This window comes from Marmota flaviventris, chromosome 5 (assembly GCF_047511675.1).
Source record: "Marmota flaviventris isolate mMarFla1 chromosome 5, mMarFla1.hap1, whole genome shotgun sequence".
NCBI lineage: Eukaryota > Metazoa > Chordata > Mammalia > Rodentia > Sciuridae > Marmota > Marmota flaviventris.
This window is the reverse complement of record NC_092502.1, coordinates 146,956,264-146,982,291: the sequence shown is the minus strand read 5'-3', so window position 1 is coordinate 146,982,291 and position 26,028 is coordinate 146,956,264. Positions and strand designations below refer to the sequence as shown.

Here is a 26,028-nt window from a genome sequence, read left to right as displayed (position 1 = left end):
GCATGCATGCCGGCGAGTGCACTACCACTTGAGCCACATCCCCAGCCCAGCCTTAGGTTTTTAATAAAACCAAAAACACATAAGGCATTTTTTTGTTAGTAGCTTTTACAATTATTGGGCCTCTTGTCCTACCTGTTTAATAATGACAGGCCTCTTAATTCCTGTGAATTGACCCCATGAAACAGATGTCATCAAAGCAGAAACTCTGAGAGCTTTACATATGGAAAGGAGCTCTCCTAGGACTCATTGGGGATTTACCTGATGAAGAGTCTAAGTGTTTTTTTTTTTTTTTTAAGAGAGAGAGAGAGTTTTTAATATTTATTTTTTAGTTTTCGGCAGACACAATATCTTTGTATGTGGTGCCGACCATCCAACCCGGGCCTCATGCATGCGAGGCGAGCGCGCTACTGCTTGAGCCACATCCCCAGCCCAAGTCTAAGTGTTTTTTAAAAAATATTTTGTTAAGGTAGAAAATGTTTCCTGTAATATTCCTGAAACCCTTAAATAAGTCAAACGATTATTTTTCAAAAGGCAAATTTTCTTTTCCTTTAATTTTCTTCTAGAAGAATCTGTTGGAGGTCTCAAAAGTCCCAATATTGCCATTTACATGCCAGCTTTACCACAGCAATTGGAAGAGGTAAATCAAGAGTGGATAAAATGATCTAACTTCTGTCTAGAGTTTAAATTATATCTAAGGGTTTTTATCCACTATTACAAAATATATCAAAGCAAAGCTATTATCTTTTACATCTGCACTATTGAGCTAAGAATAGAGCCATGCCTTGCAGAATTTTTCTTTCACTAAAATTTTACTAGTACATGTCCAATAATTTTAGGCAATGACTCTCTTTTCATAAACTGCTTCAGCAAATTAATCAAGAGTGGTGAAAATGTTCGTAATTTATGAAGTATAATTCAGTATAGGATGTAGTTTGTAATACTATATGCACTTTCTATATTAATTTGTTTTCTCAAAATTCTATATACATTGAACATCTAGGTGGAAGATAGAGTGTTCCAATTAATGTAACAATTCTTTTAGAAAAGAGTGGTCTTTTTTGATTTTGTGGTTGTTTTCACAGATTAATTAATAATCATGCAGTGATGAGTGTATGTAACTTATATTGTGTTAGTCTACTCAAAATTATCATGTCTTTGTACCTGAATATGCTCAGTAGCTCAGAATGATAGCCAAAGGCAGTTCATATGGTCTAAGGATCTGGTCAGAGCAGTCCTGGGAGTACATGTTAGTATTTGATTTTCCCTTGCTTTTAAACTGTTGTTACTCTGGGCAAGTAGCTAATGTGAAACTCAAAATACCCATCCCAGGAAATTCCTATTTGTTTTACCTCTTTTCATTTTGGGTACTATTTTTACAGCATCTGACAGAAGAGGTTTTGTGTCCAAGGGAAGAACCATGGGAGGCAAATATGAAAGAAAAATCAGTTGAACAGAAAGGGTAAGGGGAAGATAGTATGAAATGACTTCACTGGCTTCTTTAACTCAGTGAAGCTGCAGCTTTTTTTTTTTTCCTCTGAAGTTGTACTACGTATTTTATGGTGTTATTATATTTCTAATGAAATTGGTAACTTCAGTTTATAGCTAGAGTAAACAATGATTTTTGGTAAATGTTACATTTTCAAGTTGTGCTAGAGTGGAATAAATAATAATATCGAAAATACCTTTTCTTCTCTATCACTATCAGTCTTATCAAAATAAAATATAACTGTAAATAGAACAGTGTATGTTCATCTGCCAATTAGCGAACCACCTTTCCATGTTTATGGAATCAAAGAGCCCTTATGCATCATGATTACACATGATCTTTCCCCATTGGCCCTGCAGTAGAGCTACAAGGAGCACATGCTCTGCTGGCTGGCTTGTTACTGTTTCAGAAAGAGCTGAGGGGCAGTTGTAGAAATGAGTGTTAGAATTTTAGGATTACCTTGAATATGAGAGGCAACATAATTAGATTTTCTTTTTTTAGTATACAAATTTTGTTTAGTTCTACTGTGAACAATTGACAAAAAGATTTTTCCCCCCCTCAGGGGTGGGGTTCGATACTCAAGGTCTTGCACATGCTTTACCACTGACCTCTGCCTCCAGTCCCCCAAATTATACATTTAACGTGATGTGCCTTTATGAGATACATCTATTTGTAAAAACTAGTCTTTACGGTTTCATACATGACAACAATTTCTTTTTTTTTTAAGATATTTATTTTACATTTATGTGGTGCTGAGGATTGAACCTAATGCCTCATGCACGCTACCACTGAGCCACAACCCCAACCCCAACAACAATTTCTTCAGTGTTCTTAAGCAAAGTGTTTACCTGTTCCATAAGAGAAATTTGGGTCCCAGCCAACCTCATGTCCCTCATTTTAGGTTCTGTTGTTTTTGTTGCTGAGCAATCAACATTGTTTAAGTTAAGTCATATAGAAATATTTTTTTGCTTTTGTTTGAATCTATTTCTAATCGCTATGGAGACAGATGTAAGTAGATTATGATTATGAGCCAAACATTACAGAGTGTTAGAGGATGTTTAGACTCGTAGATGGCTAATCATTAGATCACCTGTATCTTAGATAATGTAAACAATATCTTCCTTCCTAATCACTTATTAACTTTTATTTATAGTATGACTGAAGCCTTTTCAAATCCTGAACATGCTGTTTCTCACTCGTTTTGTATAGATACAAATTCAGAAATTTCTAGGTAAGAATTTTTGTCTACTACTTTAAAAATGATCATGTTGTACAAGTAAGTAAGAGGATGAATTGATGCCTACTGTACCAGTTTGAAATAACTGCTAAATGTTGGCTAAAACTATGAAAATAATAAATGAACACACCATGCAATATTGAAAGAGTAACATAGCACAAATTTTTGACATCTTAGTTAATTATTCAAAGATTTTTTCTTTACCTATTGTTAAGGACATATAGGGATACTTTTTTCCCAGAAAAAAAGTAGTGGATATATTATTGAAAGATGTAATTGTTGCTATTTTCAGCTTCTGATTTCTAATATCATTTGAAATACTTTTAATTCTCTTTTGATGAACAGAGTGCTTTCTGTTTAGAAATCGTGTATAATTAGGAGGAAAACATAGCATGGCTTTACTTTACAAAATTTTTACATAATTAGAATTGGTCTTCTTGTTAGTTGTTGAAAACAAATCCCAGTAGTTTTTTAAAAATAGTCATATATGGCATGATGGTTATTTTTCGTGAATGTTCCATATTAAAAAAATGTTCCATATAAAAAAATTAATGTTCCATATAAAAAAAAGTTTTGTTACTGAGCATATTAGATGCCCAATAAGAGGCAGATATTAGCTGAAAGGGATTGACTGTAAACCCAAATAAATCTAAGTGCATTTTAGTATGTTGTTTTCTTTTTGGAAACAGTGACTAATTTATTTGAATATAAACATCTGTTCCTTTAGTTTATGAAATTTATTTGCTTAGAAAACATTGGCTACTTGCTATTTTTAAGGAATTGATCCCCAACAATCATTTTATTTCAAAAAACAAAAAATTGCTGGATGCAGTGGTTTAAACCTGTAATCCTAGTAGCTGGGGAGGCTGAGGCAGGAGGATCACAATTTCAAGGCCAGCCACATCAACTTAGTGAAGCCCTGAGTAACTCAGCAAGACACTGACTCAAAAAAAATAAAAAGTGTCGGGGGTTGTGGCTTAGTGGTAGAGTGCCACAGGGTTCAATCCCCAGTACCAAATAAATAAATAAATAACAAAACCAAAGAACTAGATTTGATCTTTAATTTTATTTTTAAATAAATGTTTTTATTAGTGTTTATTTTTTTTTATTTAGAAAAAGGAAAAAAAGAACATGCTGAACATGCTGTTTCTCACTCGTTTTGCTAGCAAAGGAGAAACACAGGGAACTCCTGTCCTAGAGGTTGTGATTCTCCCCATCATGGGGAACAAGAGGGTTTTTGAAGTGATGATTCAATGGCTACATTCCAGGTGTTCCCTGTCCAGAGTTGTAATTGTTAGAGTTTGTTTTAAATGGGACCTGATTTATTTGGAAATGTTCACCACACCGTTGTTTCATATTGAATGGTGATCAGCAGCTGCTTGCTTTGTTGATCTCAGAATTAAACATTTTTTAACCTATTCTTTCCTTAGTTTTCTTTAATCTGAATCATTAATTTTAGTCAAAAATCTTAATCCTAAGCCAAATTATGAAGTCTGTATAGTTAATCAGAATGATCATACGTCTCAAACTCAGATACCTGCATGGACCTATGCTGGACTTTCCTGTGCTGTAGCAGCATTGGGAGGGACCATCATTGACTGTGACAGTACATGTCCCTGATACAGGCATTTAGATGAAAAATGATAGGTACTGCAGAGATCCTAAAAACTGCCAAAATAACCCCTAAATTTGAAAAAAACGTGGGGTCTAAATATTGATGTTACAGATTTTTTTAATTAATTTGCATTTTTTAAAATTTAAATGTTTCCATATAGTGTACAGATTTCTGCATTTAAAGGTAAATCTCCTTCATTTCTGCCCCTGGTATCAACTGGAGTCAATGTTGCTTCAGAAACACCTGTTCCATCACCTGGGACGACCCAGAGAAGTGAACACAGGGCTCCATTACCAGATTCTTCAGATTCTGTTAGACAAATGCTCCAAGATGAAATGTTTAAATTAGTTCAGGTGAGCATATCTCTACAAAAGTAAGTAGATCTACAAATGATTGTATATGGTTTAAAGTTAATAAACTTCCAGAAATGAATTTCTCACTGGTGTGCTGCTCTCTGCTGTTTTCTTTCTTGAAAACTTGTTCAAAACACACCCATTCTAGGAATCCTTATTTATTCTCACCCTCCTCCATTGAACCACTCCTTTATGATCTCTGGATGGGTTTGTGAACTGGTTCATAGGTTTATGCATAGTCTCAGGTTTCATTGGTGATTTAGTGTTTATGTTCCCATACTTTTTTGTACCCTTTTTTTAAAAAAAATCTCTCCTGGCCCTGCCTCCCAGTCTGCATTTATGAGTCTTGACAGATGCCAAGGCAAAAGTGTGACAAAGAATATTCAGGTGGTTATTGTTGATTCCTTAGATTCTTTTCATTATGTTTTAAGCTATCTCTTTAATTCTGTTTTGTTGTAGCTGCAACAGATCAATTTCATTAGTTTAATGCAAATAGTAGGATCATCTTTTGCTAACCTCCCAGATGTGCATCAACTTCTACAGCAGACTCAGATTGAACGTTTGGGAACAAGCCAGGTTTCAAACCCTACAGGAGGGAGTGATGATGTTGAAGTCAACAGAAGTAGGAATCTTAGTCAGAAAATTTTCGTTAAACCACAGTCCATGGGAGAGTACACCAGGGAGTCTGTCAAGAATAACTCACATGGCCATGAAGAAATTATCCATTCTGATCAAAATAATAATGGAAATCTTCAGGTAATGCCAATAAAAATACCATTAATGTTCTAGTAGTCTGATCATTGTTCTTTTGGTATTTGAGCAAATTAATCTTTTTTTTTTTTTTTTTTACTGATAAGCAGGTGTTTAATGATACATTGCTCTTCACAACGATGACTACAGAGACTTTTAAAAACTAATTTAGGAATTTACAACCAGGCATCACAGATCTGAAATAAACTGGTTTCTTACCACAACTACCTTGTAAACACTGCAACCTTTCTTCTCTTCAAAATGACCCTAATATCACATGGAAACGGTTAATGGGGAAACCAGAAACCTAGATTTATGAGCAAAACTATAAACAAAAGGGAAATATAGCAATTCAGTGGTTTGGTAAAAGCAGAGAATCCAGTGCTCTTCACTGTGCTGCTTTGCTCTTCTTACTCTTGCTCTTTTTATCTCTTCTTCAGCTCTTCCATGTTAGCTCCAAGTAGGCTTGAGTAAGCCATCTGAAACTTATTCACTTCTTTGGAGCTCACCGCTGTGATGGTCTTCTTTTTCCCATCCATTGCTCTCAACAGTCACTTCTTGTCTGAGGGCTCAACACCCTCCACAGAACCCTTCTCAGTGTAGGTTTAGTTCGACCATCATACTTCTTCAAGGTGATGTACATGCTGCCCGACAGCTGACACTTTTGGAAGAGCCTAGGCAGCTCCCTGAGGAACTGCTGGCTCTCCAGGAGCACCATCACAGTACTGCTGGACCCTTCCGGTCAACATCAGCCCCCTGAGCAAATTAATTTCTTAATAATTTTCTTAACATTCCACCCCTCAAAATATGTTTAAAATCATTTACAAAATATGGAGTTTGTAATATTCTAAACTTACATTATATCTTTTTTTTTTTTTCTTTTCCAGAATGTTCCCCATGGGAATGTATCTTCATGTCAAGTAGATGGCCAATCTCAGAGGATAGGACTCACCCCAGCATCTCAAAGCTTAGCACCCCCTTCAATTTCTCTAACTCCTGCTGGAAATACTCTCTTCCATCTTTTGTCCACGCCTTCTAATGTCTGGAAGACACCTAGACTTATCCCACCTGCCAAAACGTCCAGTCCTGATTCTGGCTTTCCTTTGCTTCAGTTTGAGCATAAACATGAATTCAAGCCCCTTTCTTTACAAGCAGAAAGAGTACCACACATTCCCTTTCGGCCTCTGGCCCAGCCAAGAGAGGCTTGGGGGTTATCCGGTGGCTTCCAGCCTCCTGTACCACAGGGAAAAATACCCGCTACCTCAGGATCCCACTCAAACTCAAGCCACTGCAGTACTGAAACCATAAACAAAGCAACTGAGCAGAAGAAATGGGCAGAAAGTGTAATTACAGACATTCCTATGAATGTGAACTTCAGTCAGTATATTGGAGAAGAAAACTTGACATCTCAACAGGACTCTGTAATATTAATAAAGCCAGAAAAACTCTATAATGCTAAGCAAGGGTCCCTTAAGATATCTCCTGAGAATTCCTTTGGACTTCCATTGTTGCACCTGCAATTTAAGTCTCCTTATATATTTTCATCAGCCACAAGAGCATCAATTACAGTTCCCCCAAGACATACTAGAACTGTAGCAGAAGAAAGAAAATACCCACAACTGTCATTATTGCAATCATGTTTGTCCTCGGAAAATATGGTAATTAATTTTTGTGCAGTGATACAAGGGCAGGATCCTACATTTTTTGTAACATGAATTCTATAAGTTCAGCGAAAACTCTAAATAATGCTTTTAGGTTTTTCGTATTTTAATTTCATATAACAGAAATTTCAGGTTTAAAATAATAAGTGTATTTTAGAGATATTAGGCCTTTTTTCTTTATCAGTATATCAGAATTTAATAGAATCTTTCATAGTTATTTCTTCTCAGAGAAGAAATAAAAAATATAATTATTAGGTGTTCTTGTTTGCATGTGGGTGTGTGCATGTGTAGAGAGCAAGAGTGAGCCAGTGAGATTGCTAACAATTGCGATATGACTCTCTTCAAATCTGTTATAGGTTAAAGTTAAGTCAACCCCGCTCTATCAGTAGCTGTGCATGTAATTAAATGGTAGCTTTGTAAACCCACCAAATCCTCTTTTAAGATATTATCTTTGATTTATGAAATACAAAATGTTTAGGTTCTAATTTTGTACATGAGTAGTACCATCTTAGGGAGAAATTCATTCTGTTGTATGCTTTAAGATTTAAAGATGATACTGGAAAGAGAAATGGCTGTTCCTTAGAAAAAATAGTTACCATGCCTCCTTCTGAACACAATATAAAGAAGGAGGTAGAATTAAAGAAGTGGAAAAGTTGGCGTTTTGAAAATAATTAAAAAAAAATTTTATTAGAATAGTATAATGAACCCTCAAGTTCCCATCACCGTATTTAGGGATTGTCAAACTTGTTTTAAAAATTAAACTAGAGGTCTTCAGCCACATCAATGTTTATAGTAGCTCAATTCACAATAGCCAAGCTGTGGAACCAATCTAGGTGCCATACAACAGATGAATGGGTAAAGAAAATGTTGTATATATACACAATGGAATATTACTTAGTCATAAATAAAAATGAAATTATGGATGTAACTGGTGAATATCATGCTAAGTGAAATAAGCCAATCCCCAAAAACCAAAGGCTGAATGCTATCTTTGATAAGTGGATGCTAACTCATAACAAGGGAGGGTAGAGGGGAAGATTAGAAGTTCACTGGATTAGACAAGGGAATGAAGGGAAGGGAGGGAGAGGGGAATAGGAAAGACAGTAGAATGAATCAAATGTAACTTTGCTATATTTATGTATGAATACACAACCAGTGTAACTCCACATCATGCATAACCAAAAGAATGGGATCCTAATTAGAATAAATTATACTACATATGTGTATGATATGTCAAAATACACTCTGCTGTCATGTATATCTAAAAAGAATAACAACAAAATAAAAGGGTAGAAATCTTGAGGACCAGAGATATAGTGATACAGTGATATATTGCTCAGTGATATAGTGCTTGTCTACCTCGTGCAATTTAGTGTTGGATTTGATCCTTAACGTGTTTAAAAAAAAAAAAAAGACCTAGTTGAAAATTTCCATTCTAAAATCTCTAATTCTTCAAAATATGAGTACTTAGCTTACCAAGTTGTTATATTTGATTTTTTCTCTTTTGCATATTTTGGTTTAATTAAACAAATTTTTTCCTCAGTTTGTCAACATATTGTATATTTGAGTTTATAAACTTTCATTATTTTGTTTCTTGTAGTGTAAGAAACCGCAGCTTATCCCACTTGAAAACCTCATTAAGTTTAAACAAAGCCAGCAGAAACTAACACATCATCATTTATTGCAACAAGGGGATTCTGGTTGCCTTCAGCTTCTCAATATCAAAGTAGAACCATCTGGATTAAGACAAGGAAAGAACAGTCACAAAAGGCAAGTTCTGGGCTGGGTTGTGGCTTAGCGGTAGCGCGCTCGCCTAGCATGTGTGAAGCCCTGGGTTCAATCCTCAGCACCACAAATAAAATAAAATAAAGATATTGTGTCCATCTACAACTAAAAAATAAATATTAAAAAAAGGCAAGTTCTAATTTTTTGATGATATGTATCAATAAGTTATTATTTATAAATCCATATAGTCTTTTTTTTTTTCATCTACAAGTATTTATTGATGGATCAAAGGATGCAGTTGTAATCCATGTAGTCTTAAAGATGGAAGTCCTCTGGTTCAACCTCCTGGCTTAGTACACAATTTCATATTCTGTTTCCTTGCCATGTGTCATGTATTTTTTTTTTTTAATTGGGAATTGAACTCAGGGGCACACAACCATTGAGCCACATACCCAGCCCTATTTTGTATTTTATTGAGAAACAGGGTTATTAAGTTGCTTAGTGCCTCACTTTTGCTGAGGCTGGCTTTGAACTTGCGATCTTTCTGCCTCAGCCTCCTGAGTCACTGGGATTATAGGAGTGTGCCACCACACCTGGCAAGTGTCATGTATTTTAACGTGTCTTATAATGAGGAAAATATCTCTACTGGGAGATAGTCTTATCATTTTTTTTCTATTAGGGAATTTGTTTCTACTGTTCACAGGCTGGAGGATTCTTTTACGTGTTTTTATAACTCAATGAGTAAAAGATGCTTGTCTTTTGCAGCAAAATATTTGGTATCATGTAGTGTTCCAGGTACTATCTGATTCTTTGAGCCAGTATTTATTGTTATTGATCTTATATTCTACAGACTCTTGTAGTAAGCAGGAGTGTAGGTAATTGCTTCATGGCACTAAAAGGTGTATATGTACAAAGCAAGGCTGTAATATCTAATGAAGAGCACTTAGTGTTTTACCTGTAATGGATGTTCAAGACACGTACTGATTGATTTACTGAATCTAGAGAATACTTCTAAAATTTCACATTATCAGACTGTAAAATTTATTCCCATTGCTCTTTCCAGAAATGATTTACTCCTTCTATCCTTTCTGTGTTTTCCCTCTTCAATATAAGTCTTCTGTTTAGGTTTTGGGGACCTCTCTTCCTCCTTACTGGGATTTCACTGAGGTGACTAAATGTGCTTAGCCTTATCAGGATAGGCAAATTAATATATCTGATATGATTTCTAGTACCAGCTTCAAATCTGCAGAAAAGAGAGTTTGACAGTTAACTAAAAGGTTTAAGCCTATCCTGACATCCTGTGGCCACCAAAGAATAGTCAGTTAAGTAGTAGAAGAACTAGGAATAAATACCACATATTTTTTATTTTTTTGTTTATATATATGTCTACAATCTAGCAGAATGAATGTCTTACTAATTAAATTAAATTAAATTCTATTAAATAATTTATTAACATGATTTCAATAACGATTTCTGTATAGCATGATACAAACAAAAAAACTAAATACATTTTATACCTTTTTTTTTTTTTATGGGGATTAAACCCAGGGCCACTCTACCACATACTCCACCACTGAGCTACATCCCCAGTCCTTTTACTTTTTTATTTTGAGGCAGGGCCTTACTAAATTGCTGAGGCTGGCCTCAAACTTGAGATCTTCCTGCTTCAGCTTTGTGAGACTCTAGGGTTATTGGCATGTACTGCCCACGCCTGACTTATGCTGTTTGTTTTTAACAGGCAAAAAAGACGAACTGAGAAAGAGCTGCAAGAAAAAAGATGCGAAAAACTTAGGACAAAAACAAGTGTGAGTTTCTGGCCAGAGGATTCCTTCATTAATAATGATGACTCAGAAATTGCCATGAAACTCAGAGTATAGAACAACTACTTCCTGACTTTGCATGTTCACAGAGTTTGGTGTTTCTTGTGGCTTGTCTAGTAGTGCTGGAAGCTTCAGGTTGTGATTAGGAGTCTCTTCATCATTCAGTACACAGATCCCTGCATCTGCCTATGTGATTTTTTTTTTTTTTTTGTACTGAAGATTGAACTCAGGGACACTTAACTACTGAGGTACATCCCCGGCCCTTTTTTGTATTTTAGAGGTAGGGTCTCCCTAAGTTTCTTAGGCCCTTGCTAAGTTGCTGAGGCTGGTTTTGAACTTGTGATCCTTCTGCCTCAGCCTCCTAAGCCACTGGGATTACAGGCATATGCCACTGTACCTGGCCTTTGTGACATTCTTATGCTTGAAATAATTCTTTGCTTTTTCCTCTGTTATTTTAATGCATATGATTTGTGATTTAGGGTCTTCCTATTAGAATTTTACCACTCTTTGAGGTGCCTCTAATGTTTCCCAAACATAGATTTATTTTATTTTTTTATAACTTTGTTTTGTTTTTTTTTTAAAATTATTATTATTATTATTATTATTATTATTATTATTATTATTAATGTGTTGCTGGGGATTGAACCCAGTTTCTTGTACATGCCAGGCAAGTACTCTGCCACTGAGCCACAACCCTGGCCAAACAAACATTTATTAGGTAACCTGTAAGTCAGATCTTTGTAAACATTCTTTCAAAATTTGGTGACTATTTAGCTACTTGGGTAACAACAGATTAAATAAACAGAAGTTCATTCATGTGGATTTTTTAAAGATATGCTTTTTCAGTAAGTCCTTGTTTTAGTAGCTGTTTCGCTGCTGTGTCTGTCTAAAGGATCCAACCAGCACAATTGTAGAGAAGGAAAAATTTATTTGAGGGCTCATGGTTTCAGAAGTCTTAGTCCATAGAAGGCAGGTTCCATTCCTAGGGGCTCAAGGTGAGGCTGAGCACCATGGTGGAAGAGTATGGCAAAGGGAAGCAGCTCACATGGTGATCAGATAGCAGAGAGAGAGATTCCACTCTCCAGATACACAATATATACCCCATAGCCCCACCACCAATGAACCACTTTCTCTAGCCACACCCCACTTACCTCCAGTTAACCACTCACTTAATCCCATCAGGGATTAAGTGAATAGGTTAAGGCTATAACCCAATCATTTCTCCACCAAAACTTGCATTGTCTCATACATAAGCTTTTGGGGGACACCAAATCTAAACCATAATAGTCCTCAGGAGCATGTTTAGAGGCATTTCATGAAAATGTTTGTTGTGTCCATGAAAGATTTTGACAGGATTGGGATTCTATTAGAGTATTGAAATTAATATGCAGTGGATAATTGCACATACTGTGTTAGTCAGCTATACCTTGTGGTGACGAAAATACCTGAAAAGTTTATTTTGTCTCATGACTTCAGTCTATGGTTAGCCAGCTCCATTACTCTGGGCATGAGGTTTAACCAAGCATCATATTGTAAGGGTGTGATGAGGAAAGCTGGTCAATTTATGGTATCCAGAAAGCAAAGGGAGGAGACAGAGACAAGATGTAGTCCTCAAGGGCATACCCCCAGGGACCTGTTTCCTCCAATCACACCCCATCTGCCTATAGTTACTACCCAGAAGTCCATTCAAATTATGAATTCATCAAATGGATTAATCCACTGTGAGATTACATCCCTCAAGATCCAATCATTTCACCTCTGAATGTTGCTATATTGCCTAACACATGAACTTTGGGAGATATTTCAGATCCAAACCATACCAGTAACTTAGTAACTTTGTGTTAAATTGGTAATTCTGTTTTTTAATTTCTTGACTTGTGAATTTCATGAACTCATTTGTAGAGTTAACTTTTACAGAGTAAATAACTTGATAGAATAAGTAATTATGCCTAGAATGATAAAAATTGAACCTGTACTTAAGAATTTAACATTTTACAGTTATATTTTTTTTCGCAAAATAAGTATCTTGTAGTTAATCATAAATTGGTACTTGGAAATTCATTTAGGAACAAGAACATCATGTTTCTCAGCCTTTGGATGATTTCAGCATTCCTCTTGGTATGTATATGCATGATTAATATAATGTTTAAGTTTAGAGTTAAAATTAGCTTTTTAGAAATAGATATAATATAAAAAAAGAGAATAAATTCTTTTCATGTTGTCTTTGACAAGATGCATTGTGTTTGTTGATATCCAATAGAGCAACAGGTGACTACCTGTGCCCTGAAGGCCACATCTAGACTATGCTTAAGCTTGTTCTTGTAATCAGGTTTTATTGAGCATAGCCATGCCCATTAGTTTATGCCTTGTCTGTTATTGCTTTTAGCTGCAGCAGGATAGCATAGTAATCCACTGGGATTACAGGCATGGGTGACCATGTAGCCCACAGACCCTAAAATATTTACTATTTGGCTCTATACAGATTTCCAACCCCTGCTGTAGGGTCATGTAATCAATTAGGATCTCAAAAATGAGGTAAAAAGCATGAAAGGAATTTATGAAAGAATATGCCTAGGATTTAATTCAACATAGAAATATGAGTACTTTAAAAATAGAGAAATCAGTTCAGAAAAAGAACTCACTTATAAATAGTAAATTATTAGTTTTTCTTAAACTGGACAGTTTATTTCTTGCCCCTTGAATGCATGTATTCCCTACATCTTTCTTCTCAGCAATTCATTTGTTCACTCCTGTGCTCATAGGGCCATTCAGTCATTACTTCAGTCATTACTTCAGCTTCTACATTTTTTTTTTGATGTTGCTCAAATACATACACAGTCTCTCATCTTTCTTTTCTACTTTTATCTTATTAACATGTACGAATTTTAAATTGGCATCTTCCTGACAGTGATATCACCATTCCAAGGCTTCTGCCTTGCATCAGGCCTCCTTTTAGCCGCCTTGTAACTGACCTGCTCAGCTTCAGTCTTGCACTTCCTAACCCCTCTATAGTTCTTTCCCACTCATATTAAAACAATTTTTTTCATTTGTGTGTGTGTGTGTGTGTGTTTTTTTGTACAGGGGGCCTAGCACATGCTAAGCAGGTGCAATTAACTTGTATTTACATACTAGTATTAAGGTAAACATTTTCCCCATGTCCCTAGATGTTCTTGTACAATGTTATTTTTATTTTTTGGTACCAGAGATTGAATTACTCAGGGGCACTTAACCACTGAGCCATATCCCCAGTCCTTTTGTGTATTTTATTTAGAGACAGGGTCTCACTGAGTTACTTAGGGCATCCCTAAGTTGTTGAGGCTGGCTTTGAACTCAAGATCCTCCTGCCTCAGCCTCCTGAGCCACTGGGATTACAGGCATGGGTGACCACACCTGGCTAAAATATTATTTTTTTTTTCTTTTGCATTAGTTTTAGTTGTAGATGGACACAATAACCTTTGTTTTATTTTTATGTGGTGCTAAGGATCGAACCCAGTGCCTCATGAGTGCTAAGCAAGCACTCTACCCCCGAGCAACAACCCCAGCCGTACAATGTTATTTTTAATGACTTCATTACACTCCAGTGGATGTGTGTTGTATCATTCCAAACAATTCTCTGAGACCAACCAAGAAGGCTACAATTCAATCCGTTGCCGACACTAACTACCTGGAGTTAGCACTGATCACACAGGTGAGGGGCTCAGTCTCACAAGAGGGCTTCATTTAGAAACCAGTTGTAAACAAGGTCCCAGGATACCTCCATTGCTGCCAAGCTGTTTACGGATTCGCAGGTTCCTTTGACAGCCCCCCTTTGCTCCTGCCTTCAAAATTCACCAGAATAATTCACAGAATTTGGGAAAGCACCTTACTTGAAATTATGATGCTTTTTATAAAGGCTTCAACTTAGAAAATGCCAAATGTAATGTTTAGGGCAGCAAGGAGGACAGCTCAGATTTCCCATGCCCTCTCTATGCAGGCCACTTTCCTAGCACATCATGGGTCTACCCACCTGGAAGCCCCTTTAGTTGTTTGTTTCAGAATTTTTAATTAAAGTTTCAGGACATAGGCATGACTTATCACAAACATGGCCACTGTGACTGAACTCAGTCTCTACCCTACCCTACCCTAGAGCTAGGGGTAGGATAGGTGGATAGGGGGCTGATAGTTTTAACCCTCTAACCATGAGGTTGGTTTGTGTGGTGACCGACCCCATCCTGAAGTCACTCATTAGCATAAATTCAGGTTTGATCAAAAGAGCTCCTTCTGAATAATAAAAGACACTCCTAATATATACATACAACATATATATACACACACACATATATATATTCACCTATCCATATCTACCTATAGATATACACACATATATACACACCTATCTATATCTATCTATAGATATATATAGGACATTCTAAATATATAAACAACGTCTGTGCCTGGAACTAGGGACAAATACAAAACTTATGTTTTTTATTATACCACAGTGTGCCATAATCTCCCTGTGTCATCTCCCAGGAAAATCTAAATCTAAATCCAAAACGCCATAATATACGTTAGATTTTGATTTTACTTCCTGCTGAGCTTTCCTGCCTGAGTGGAAATAACCTTTAGTTACATGAGAAATGTGAATTTATTACCTCTCTCCACACAAACAGTTTTCTTCTCCTATCTCTGTTGTCTATATCCATTTGTGTTGATGCCAGCCTAACCAAAAAAAACCATCATTCTGAATTCTGCCTTTCCCTTTCTTCTTCTCTTCAAGAGCCAGTTCCTGCCTATTTTATCTCCTTCATAATTCTTAAATTTTTTTCTCTTGCTTGTTTACATTGCTAGTGCAGCCTCATCTAACTAATTGGTTTATTTCAATTTTATCTGTGCAAATCTATTTTTTTCTACGCACTTGCTGGGAAGGTTTTTCCAGAACAGTAATATGGGCCATATCGCTTCCCTGGGTAACCTTCAACTGGATCCTCATTAGTCAGAAAAATCTCTAGGTTTCTTGGCTGAATATACAGTCTTCCGCAGTATTAGTTTGGATTTGACTGTGTCTTTTGAGATTTAGCTCACATTCCACCTCATACAAAAAGTCTGCTTCTATAACCTCCTAACCCCTTCCTTTATCTCCCTTGACTCACTGAGCTTCTGGGCTCCCCCTGAGGTGTGTGCTGCTCAATGATTGCTTCCAATGTTTTGTTACACTTAAGAAATGCTTAAAGATGATGTTAATACTTCAGCGGGATTGCACTTCATGGCTTCTGTACAAAAGAAAGTTATAGGAAGTCAGGATGCAAGCACAAATACAGAACCAGGTAAAGTACTATTTTTCTTTTTTAAAAAATATATTTTAATGTATTTAAGATAATCTGTGTGTTTTCTTAAGGCAGCAATTTAAAGGGAATTTAAAATTATGTGATATTAGTTACTTATCTAAAGTTCTCCCCAACAAGGGGAAATTAGAGATTGAATGTATAATAAGTAAAACATAATATTTTGTTTAAAACTGACATAGACTACATCCTATGTCAGTAGAAATAATGTTTTGAATTGGATTCTCTGTGCTCTGAGTTTCCTTCACTTGAATTGCCTACCTAAGGTTGAGGGGCCTGGGAGTAGGGCTGATAAAGTTGAGGTTGGTAGAAAACGAGATTGGGGCTAGTGTGGGAGGGGCTCATAACTCTGTTCAAGAGCAGAGGAAGGGAATGTTTGAGGATCTGCTGTTAATTGCTTGTAAAACTTATTCATCGATATAACTAATCATTATGAATAGTATCTTGAATAGTGCTCTGCTCATTATGTCACAGTAATTCTTATTATGACTTTCAGTGAACAGTTTCGTCTGTGTATGGAATATTTTAAGTACTTTCTAAACACACTCTAATTTTGTCTTTTTATAAAGTATTTACTGACATCATTAAAAATGATATATAATTACTATAGAATATTTGGATAATATAGCAAGTATGATAGATGAAAATTAACTATAATCATACAATTTAGCAATAATGTTTTGGGATGGTTTTGTCTTTTATTCTTTTGTTGTTTTATGTAGTTAGATAGAATACTTAGATAGCAAGTATCCTCATTATTTGAACTCCTCTTGTCCAGGTATTCCTCTTTCCTAGCTTTTCCCTGAGAGTTTTGTTATAGTTATTTCCCAAATAACTTGAAACTCTCTCAATTAGAGTGGTTTTGTTTATTTGTTTGTTTGATTTTTGTTTTTGTTTTTGTTTTTGGTATTAGGGATTTAACTCGGGGCATTTTATTATACCTTCAGTCCTTTTTTATATTTTATTTTGAGACAGGATTTTACTAAGTTGCCCAGGCTGGCCTTGAGCTTGTAATCCTCCTGCCTCAGCCTATCAAGTCCCTGGTACAACAGGTGTGCACCACCCAGCATAATTAGAGTGTATTTTTAACATATTACTTCATTGTACTATATTTGCATTACAGTAATGTTGCATGTGGTCCTTGCTGCAGTGTTGAAGGTAATTCATATCTGTGTTCAATACTGCAGGGCACACGCTACCAATAAATAAAAGAACGTTAATTAAGTGATGTTTAAAATGCCTTATATTGGTACTGTGGTGTACACCTGTAATCCCAGCTACCCAGGAGGCCGAGGCAGGAGGATTGCAAGTTCTAAGCCAGCCTCAGCAATTTATGGAGACCCTATCTCAAAATAAAATGAATAAGGGATATACTTCAGTAGTAAAGATCCCCTGGGTTCAATCCCCATTCTGGGGGATGGGGGGAGAAAAATGAAAGAAAAAAAATGGACTGGTACAATGTTTTTTCTCATTTGAGATAAGACTCCTGTTATCTGAGAATTAACAGTTCAGTATATTTTCAGTAGATTAAATTTGGATTACAAGGTGTATCAGGGGTATTTTATATTCTATTTATTTATTTATTGGTACTAGGGATTGAACCCAGAGGTGCTTAACCCACTAAGCCACATCCCCAGCCCTTTCCCCTCACCGCCCCCCATGGTACTGGGGATTAAACTCAGGGCTTTGTGCATGTGAAAGCACTCTACTGATGGAGCTATATCCCCAACCCCATCCCCAGCCCTTTTATATTTTATTTAGGGACAGGGTCTTGCTAAGTTGCTTAAGGTTTTGCTATTGCTGAGGCTGGCCTTGAATTTGAGCTCCTCCTGCCTCAGCCTCCTGAGCTGTGGGATTACAAATGTGTGCCACCACACTCATCCTATTTTATATCTCTTTTGTTTTTCTTTGATTTCTACTTATGCCAAATGTTTCCCTGTATCATCACAACAAAACATAAAAAGTACTTTGTATTTATTTGCCATAAAATATTTAACCAATTTCTTATTGTTGAAGCTGCTAGCTACTTGGCAGGTTTTAGTTTTTTCTGCTCTATAAATAAAGCATAAGACCCCCCCCCACACACACACCTTTGTCATTCATATGATTTATGTAACTTTGACTTTCCTGATCTAATAGGTGACAGAAAGTCATTATTTTGTGTTTATTTCTGATTGAGATTGGGTTGAGCATGTGAAAGTTGTTTTTTGAGACTGCTCATGGTGATGCACACCTGTAATCCCAGAGACTCACAAGCTTGAGGCCAGCTTCAACAATTTATCAAAGCCCTCAACAACTTAGTAAGAGCCTGTCTTAAATAAAATATATAAAAGGACTAGGGATGTAGGTCAGTGATAAAGTGCCTTTGGGTTCAAAAAGATGTTTTTTAGGTAAATGATGAGTTTGCCTTTGGAAACATTCTTTAAATGTTGTTATCTAAGTATGTCTTTGAGAAGACCTTGAAGGTACTCTGCCTTGCTGCTGGGTAATCTTATAAAGTTGGCAGCCTGTTTGCTAAGATTCATCTGGAGACAGGCCAGGGAAATACATAATACTAAAACTCAAAAATCATTGTTTAAATTAAATTGTTAAAATTAAGTAGTTGTCAATCTTTATTACCACTTTTTATGCTCCATATCTAATTGTCAGTATTCATATATTTATTTCCTGTGTTTGTGAAATCTTTTCTGTTTTTTTTTGCTTCAAATCTTCTGATTTACAAGATAAGGAAGTTGCTTCTCAAGAAGTTGTTTCTGAATGTGATAAAAATCAGCAAATCATTTCTTCCACCTCAGGTGTGTTCTTTTTTTCTTTTCTGAAAACAGCCAGACTGATTACAGTTATATCTATATGAGGCCAAAGCCGAAGTCACCAACCCCGTTTAAACAAGCAGTTAAACCAATCAGCTGACTTAATAGAAACAGAATGACAATTGTTTTCAGTTTCCTTTTTTCTGGTTTTTTTGGTTAATTCAAAACTTTCATAGCAAGTTTCCTGTTTTCTTTATAACAATGAGTTGTAGTTTTAAGCATGAAATTTGAAAGTAATGCTGTACTAAAATTGAAATGCTGGAAAATAAGATTAGAGCCCAAGAACAAAAGGCACAGAGTTACACTGCCTGCTAATGTACATGTGACAGCCCTGTTTATTTTATTTTTTTTAATTTTATTTATTTCTTAGTTGTAGATGGACACAATGCCTTCATTTAATTTATTTTTATGTGGTTCTGAGGATTGAACCTAGTGCCTCACACATGCTAGGCAAGTACTCTACCCCTAGCTATAGTCTCAGTCAAGACCCTGTTTATTTTACTACTGAATAAGAAACAAATAACTTTTATGAAATTTAGATGTTAAAACATTTTGAGTGGTAAAATTTAGCTATGGATTCTGAATATACTAAAGACCACTTAATAGCACCCTTTTGAAGAGCATGATCATATCTTAATGTGAGAAACTGGCTCACCTGTCCAAACCCAAAGAATGGATTAAGAGACACAAGGTATAGCAAAAAAGTGAGACTTTACTGATGGTCTTGCAAGATTGGATATCTGGGTAAGTGGGCACCCCCAGAGCAGTTACAATTGGCATTTTATTTTCTAGTGTGCAAGTTCCCTTCCAGGTTCCTCACTGGCTAAGTGCACAGTCTACTCCAGCATTTCCTAGGTTTTACTCTCTTGTCTTTACTCTTGGTTATTTCAAGAAATGTCTTTAGTTGTTTCCACCCTTTGTTCTCTCATGATGGGAAAGTGTTTTTGGGTTGAATGTATTCTAACATGTATTCAGTGTTTAATTCTTTACCTAAGTTACTATTTCCTAACAGAGAGATTTCTATCTCTATTGGTCAGGCCAGCCCCTTCCTCCACCTCCTGTTTGTCGAGGGGCTGTTCTGGTACATGGATTTTGGATCTGGCACATCCATAGGCTATGGGGCTATTGTGAGTTAACTGCTTGTAACTTTCCATTCTGCTCTATTTTCCCTCCAGCTACCTTTCTTACATCCCAATTTTACATTTAAAGCTACATACCGAATTCTGAAAATGGACTTTATTTCTCATGCCCCCCCCTTCTTTTTTACCTTTTGGTCTCATTTTCATTTTTGTGCTTTTTTCCTTTGGTATTGTCATGTATCCTAGCCATATTAGGTTTTTGAGGAGGAAACTCCCATGGTAAAGAGTTCACCCCTTTTTAGCAGTTCTGAAGGTGTCCCAGTGTTCTGGAGCACTTGGTAAGGTCCTTTGCAATTCAGTTGAAGCTTGTCTTCTTTCCAGACTTTGATTAAAGCCAAGCCACCAGGCTGGAAGTGATGAATTGTGACCAGAGGAGATATCAAGCAAGGAATCCCTTTAATTTGAGGGATAATAAAGTGAAGGATATGACTAGTATATATTTTATTTTTTAAAAAATTTCTTTTTTATTTCTTCAGTTGTTGATGGACCTTTATTTATTTTATTTTATATGAGGTGCTGAGAATCGAACCCAGTGCCTCACACATGGCGGGCAAGTGCTCTACCACTGAGCCACAATCCAAGCCCCTGGTCTTTACTTTCTATAGAAAGAAATTCTGTAGTTTTTCCCAAGTAAGGGAGCTCATATAAATGTTATATAAGCAAAACAACAGAAACACAACAAAGTCTTTCTATGTAGGAGGTTAAGAATTTTTGTAGGTCTCAAATTGACTCAGATCAAATTTATGACTCTGACAGAGGTTTTTAGAGTTATTAGGTACTCCTGTATAAAACCCTTCCTTTAACCTCCTGGTATTACTTACTTTTGGGAGGACTGACACAAATATCCATGAAGTTACATTAAAAGAACCATTGTCTTTTCTTTAATTGTCAATGTATGGCTGCACTAAAGTATTTAAAATACTCTCCTGCCAGGTGTTTAAAACCAAGTTGGTCAAAATCGATCTTTTTCTTCTCTGTTGTTAAGAGTCAGCTGAGATTTGTTAGAGATCACTCTTGGGAAGTTGTGAGAAGCTTCTTGGTTTCTTTAGCTTTCCTCTACTAGTAGTGCCATCTACAACAATGGGCCAGGGTCTTGCTGACCACATGTAGTTTCCCTTGGAAGCATCAGGGACATTTCCATCTTCAGTGACCTCCTCTTTGCAGAATGTGCACTGGTTGGTTTTCTCTTCTCTAGGGTTGTCAGAATCCCCCATAGTTCGAAAGTCAGATGACTCATGAGAGTTGCAGATCCTTTAGAAGGGTCCTGTTGTTCCCTGTGTCCTTGCTGACCTTAGAGTGCAAGGGCCACAATATTGGCTACTTTCTCCTTTGCCCTTTTATTTCCTTGACTTTTGTCTCCAAATTTTGGTTTTAATATCCAGCAGGCCAGTTTCACCAGTCTTGAATTTGGAGTACTGTATTTTAACTTTAATGTCTATAATCTTATAGTTTTCCCTTACATTTAAGTGGGGTCAGCATTAGTACTGGACATCTGCCTTATATCCTGTCTGTCCTACAGGTGATGGGGTATTATCTCAAATTAACTCAGATTGTTCTATTAGAAGAAGTACTTCTACAAAACACTAACAGGCAGCAGTTACAAAGGTATACAAAGAAAATACAAAATGAACTAGAGCAAAACATATTCAGTTTGTATAATAGCTTTGAACCAAGAAACATTATCTCTATAATACCACAAATGTATATTTGATATCTATTTTGCCTCACAAAGACCCCACATATATATGAGTTCATTCATATGAGATCCTTGACAAATTCTGCTCTTTTAAAACTCTTTTACAGCCTTTAAATTCCTTTTACAATTTATCCAGTTCTTTACTTAGTTTTAAATTTTATTTTCTGTCCTGTTTATTTTTGAGATTGTAGTACCTTTATAACAAAAATATATCCTTTGAATATAACTTTAAATAAGCTTAATTCTGGCCTAATTTTGGAGCCATCCTAACACGGAATAAGGTGAGAGCCAGAGTCTTAAATCAGGTAGGGGGGCTCTTGACAAATCTAGGCAATCTATTTTATTTCTAAAGTTGATCTTTACCTCTTTCTTAAATATAATTTACAAAGTTTTCATATATTATTTCCTATGTCTAAATGAATATCAATTAACACAATACAACAGTACATATAAAACATGAATCAAGGGCTGGGGTAGTAGCTTAGCGGTAGCGCGCTTGCCTAGCATGCGTGAGGCACTGGGTTTGATTGTCAGCACCACATATAAATAAATAAAAATTTTGAAAAAAAGTTCATCAACAACTAAAAAAAAAATATTTAAAAAAATGAATCAAACAAGCTAAGAGTGCTCCTTTCTTTTTGTGGAAAAGAAAAAATTTTCATGTTCTACATTGTGGAACTTTAAACAAATTAGGCTCTCTTTATTATCTTTCAAAAATACATTAAATTTCCATTCTAGTGTAAAGCATGTCATAAAATGTATATAAAACTTATTGATAACAAGTTATCTTTATCCAGTTATAAAACATTAAGTGTTATAAACAAATCCCCAGTTAAATTTGCTATTTTCTTTTTTGTTGTTTTTTTAATTAATTTTTTTATTTATATATGACAGCAGAATGCATTACAATTCTTTTTTATTATAATTCTTATTACGCATATAGAGCACAATTTTTCATATGTCTGGTTTGTATACAAAGTATATTCATACCAATTCGTGTCTTCATACATGTATTTTGGATAATGATGACCATCACATTCCAACCATCATTTTTACCTCATGCTCCCTCCCTTCGCCTCCCACCCCTCTGCCCTATCTAGAGTTTGTCTATTCCTCCCATGCTCCCCGTCCTTACCCCACTATGAATCAGCCTCCTTATATCAGAGAAAGCATTTGTCATTTGATTTTTTGGGATTGGCTAACTTCACTTAGCATTATCTTCTCCAACTCCATCCATTTGCCTGCAAATACCATGATTTCATTCTCTTTTATTGCTGAGTAATATTCCATTGTGTATATATGCCACTTTAAAAAAAACCCATTCATCTATCGAAGGGCATCTAGGTTGGTTCCACAACTTAGCTATTGTGAATTGTGCTGCTATAAACATTGATATGGCTGTGTCCCTGTAGTATGCTGTTTTTAAATCCTTTGGGTATAGACTGAGGAGACAGATAGCTGGGTCAAACGGTGGTTCCATTCCCAATTTTCCAAGAAATCTCCATACTGCTTTCCATATTGGCTGCACCAATTTACAGTCCCACCAGCAGTGTATGAGTGTACCTTTTCCCCACATCCTCACCAGTACTTATTGTTGTTTGTTGTCCTAATAGCTGCCATTCTGGCTGGAGTGAGATGAAATCTCAAGAGTAGTTTTGATTTTCATTTCTATAATTGCTAGCAATGATGAGCATTTTTTTCATAATATTTGTTGATTGTTTGTATATCCTCTTCTGTGAAGGGTCTATTCAGGTCCTTGGCCCATTTGTTGATTGGGTTATTTGTTTTTTTTGGTGATTATCTTTTTGAGTTCTTGAAAATAGGTAAAAATTCTAATTCCTTTAAGACTTAGTTTCCCTAAGTAAGACACAGGAAATTATCTTGATAGATAACAGCAGATCAGTGTTTTAGACTTTTTTTCATATCAGTGAATTAAAATTTGACCTTCGAAAAAAATCCCTTACATGGTGCTGGGGTTGTGGCTCAGCAGTAGAGTGCTTGCCTAGCACGGGCTAGGCCTTGGGTTCGATCCTCAGCACCATATAAAAACAAATTAATTAATTAAAGACATTGTATCCAACTACAACTAAAAAAATAAAAATAAAAAAAATTTTTTTTAAATCCCTTAAATGATGGCTGTGTTGGTTCTGTGTTTACAGCTCAGAGGCAGAGTGCTTGCCTGGCACATGTGAGGCACTGGGTTTGATCCTCAGCACCACATAAAAATAAATAAATAAAATAAAGGTAGGGCTGGGGTTGTGGCTCAGTGGCAGAGCACTTGCCTAGCATGTGTGATGCACTGGGTTCCATTGTCAGCACCACATATCAATACATAAAATAAACGTCCATTGACAACTAAAAACTTAGACGATCTATAATTTTTTTCACTTTCTTAGTTTTGTCTTCTCTTTCATGTTCAGCTTTAGTACAAGAATATTATTTTACCCTACAATACTTTCTCATCTAGAAACACACATTTTCATTTTTAAAACTTTTTATATTTCCCTTCTTCCAGTTGTTCACTCTTTTTTAAATTTGTTTTGAAACAATCCTTATGAAATTCCTGAATTTTGACAAATTACTTCTTTGTAATAAGATGAAATACTTAATGATTTTTACAGTCCTTTCATCAAAGCTCATTTGAAATTTTTCATACTCCTTATGTATAGAATTGTACCTTTTAGAATTTTAATTTTTAGTAACTTTGCTTTTAGTTTAGGCCCAGAAGTAAAGCAACCTTAAAATTGCTTTTCCAGGGGGTTGAGGTTGTGGCTGCTAGCATGTGTGAGGCACTGGGTTCCACTGTGGGCACTGTGTATAAATAAATAAAATAAAAGACCATCAACAACTAAAAATATATATATTTTTAAAAATTACTTTTCCATTTACTAACTTTTAAGAACACGTTTAGTAGACCCGTATATATTTTACCTATGGCGTTTAAGAAGCCACATTTAAGTTTATATTTAGCAGTTGATGTTTTAGTATTTTAACTTTGCAGAAACTTCTAACAAACACATTTATCAATGTTTATCCCATTCATGTTAACTCTCATTACCCATTTTTAACTTAGGTTACCCATGAAAACCAACATATCAGAGAAGTCTAGTTAACACTTTAAGTCAGTTATTCTTACCAAAGAAAAATTCTTACATGTAGTGGACATTGCACTTTAAACATTTTATAGAAATTAACGTTTTCTTGATTGATTGGTCAACTAGAAAAACTTGTAGGTTAGAAATTTTAAAGACATCTTTACTCTTGCCAATGTAAATTGACCCTTTAGAAATTTAAACAGCCTGTCCCAGAGTTTTTTTACAGTATAACTCAGACATGATGGGTCTGTACAATTGGGAATAGAGTCTGGCAGCTGTGATGGATGCTAAAATCCGAGGTTTAGGTGACCACTCATCCTCCATGAGATAGATTTACTCCTACCATTACCAGTTCATTTTCCTTGTTAGGACTCTCCAAAGAAGAAGACCTTTTTCATTTTTAAGTGCATTTGAGAGTTGACCTTTGGATAGTCGGCTTCTGAATAAAAACAGCATGAAAACAAAAATAAAACAAACACAAACAAAAAACCCTCCAGTTAGACAAAACAAAACTAATCAGAACAAAATATCTTACTTCAGATACACAGGACCAAAGGAGAATTCACCTGAAAAATTATGAGCTCAGAAAATGACAGAAACTTGCGAGGAATAGCATGGCTGTAATTACTTTAGTAAAGGAGCATGTGGAACATCTGTATTAGACCAGAGTGTGCTTTTGAATCAGATGAGAGTCAGTCCAGATATTTAAAGAATGTGAGAGCCCTTGAGTTCCTCAGGAAAAAGTTCTTAAGGGAAAGAAGACTTGTACATATGGGATCTTTCCATTTTATGAATGTTCCTAGGCCTAGAATTTTTATTCCTCTGTTTCATTAGGTTTCTATAACTGAGTTTCCCTTTGTACTCAACCTCATTGAAGGTTTCTTGTAAGTCCCAAGCTCCTGTGTGTACTCAGTACGCACTTAGCTGGGGATTTTTCACACTCCCTGAGCTCCTGCTGCTGTTGCCCTCCAGGAAGAAGGAGCTGTTGAGGTTCATGGACTTTAGATCTGCCACATCCATAGGCTGTGGTGCTATTGTGTGAGTTAACTGCTTGTAACTTTCCATTCAGCTCCATTTCCCCTCCTGCTGCCATTCTTACATCCTAATTTTACATTTAAGGTAAGTACTATATTCTGAAAATGGACCACTAGACTTTATTTCTCACATAAATAAAACTAGTAATAAAATAAAGACCTAAATATCAAGAAACAAAAATTTTTACAAATTTAGCTATAGGTTTATTTCTTAAAATTTGGCTTTATCGAAGTTCTCTTAAATAAAGTAGATGAATGTGAGTTAATATATCTGAAGTAGAAA

The 26,028-nt window shown here is 35.7% G+C and overlaps 1 protein-coding gene across 8 annotated transcripts in view; it reads left to right on the top strand.

Annotated features, from left to right (window-relative positions):
- Cplane1 (ciliogenesis and planar polarity effector complex subunit 1) overlaps positions 1–26,028 on the top strand; it is a 153,452-nt gene that overhangs the window by 58,094 nt on the left and 69,330 nt on the right. For 6 of the 8 annotated variants that reach the window (XM_071612672.1, XM_071612673.1, XM_071612676.1 and 3 more), the window contains exons 29-39: positions 564–637; positions 1,380–1,459; positions 2,640–2,717; positions 4,499–4,691; positions 5,151–5,447; positions 6,329–7,099; positions 8,703–8,872; positions 10,566–10,632; positions 12,714–12,765; positions 15,849–15,953; positions 18,695–18,766. In XM_071612672.1, coding sequence (XP_071468773.1) covers positions 564–637; positions 1,380–1,459; positions 2,640–2,717; positions 4,499–4,691; positions 5,151–5,447; positions 6,329–7,099; positions 8,703–8,872; positions 10,566–10,632; positions 12,714–12,765; positions 15,849–15,953; positions 18,695–18,766 — 1,959 coding nt within the window. The remainder of the gene's footprint in view (positions 1–563; positions 638–1,379; positions 1,460–2,639; positions 2,718–4,498; positions 4,692–5,150; positions 5,448–6,328; positions 7,100–8,702; positions 8,873–10,565; positions 10,633–12,713; positions 12,766–15,848; positions 15,954–18,694; positions 18,767–26,028) is intronic. The other 2 variants (XM_071612674.1, XM_071612675.1) reach the window with 2 other exon arrangements.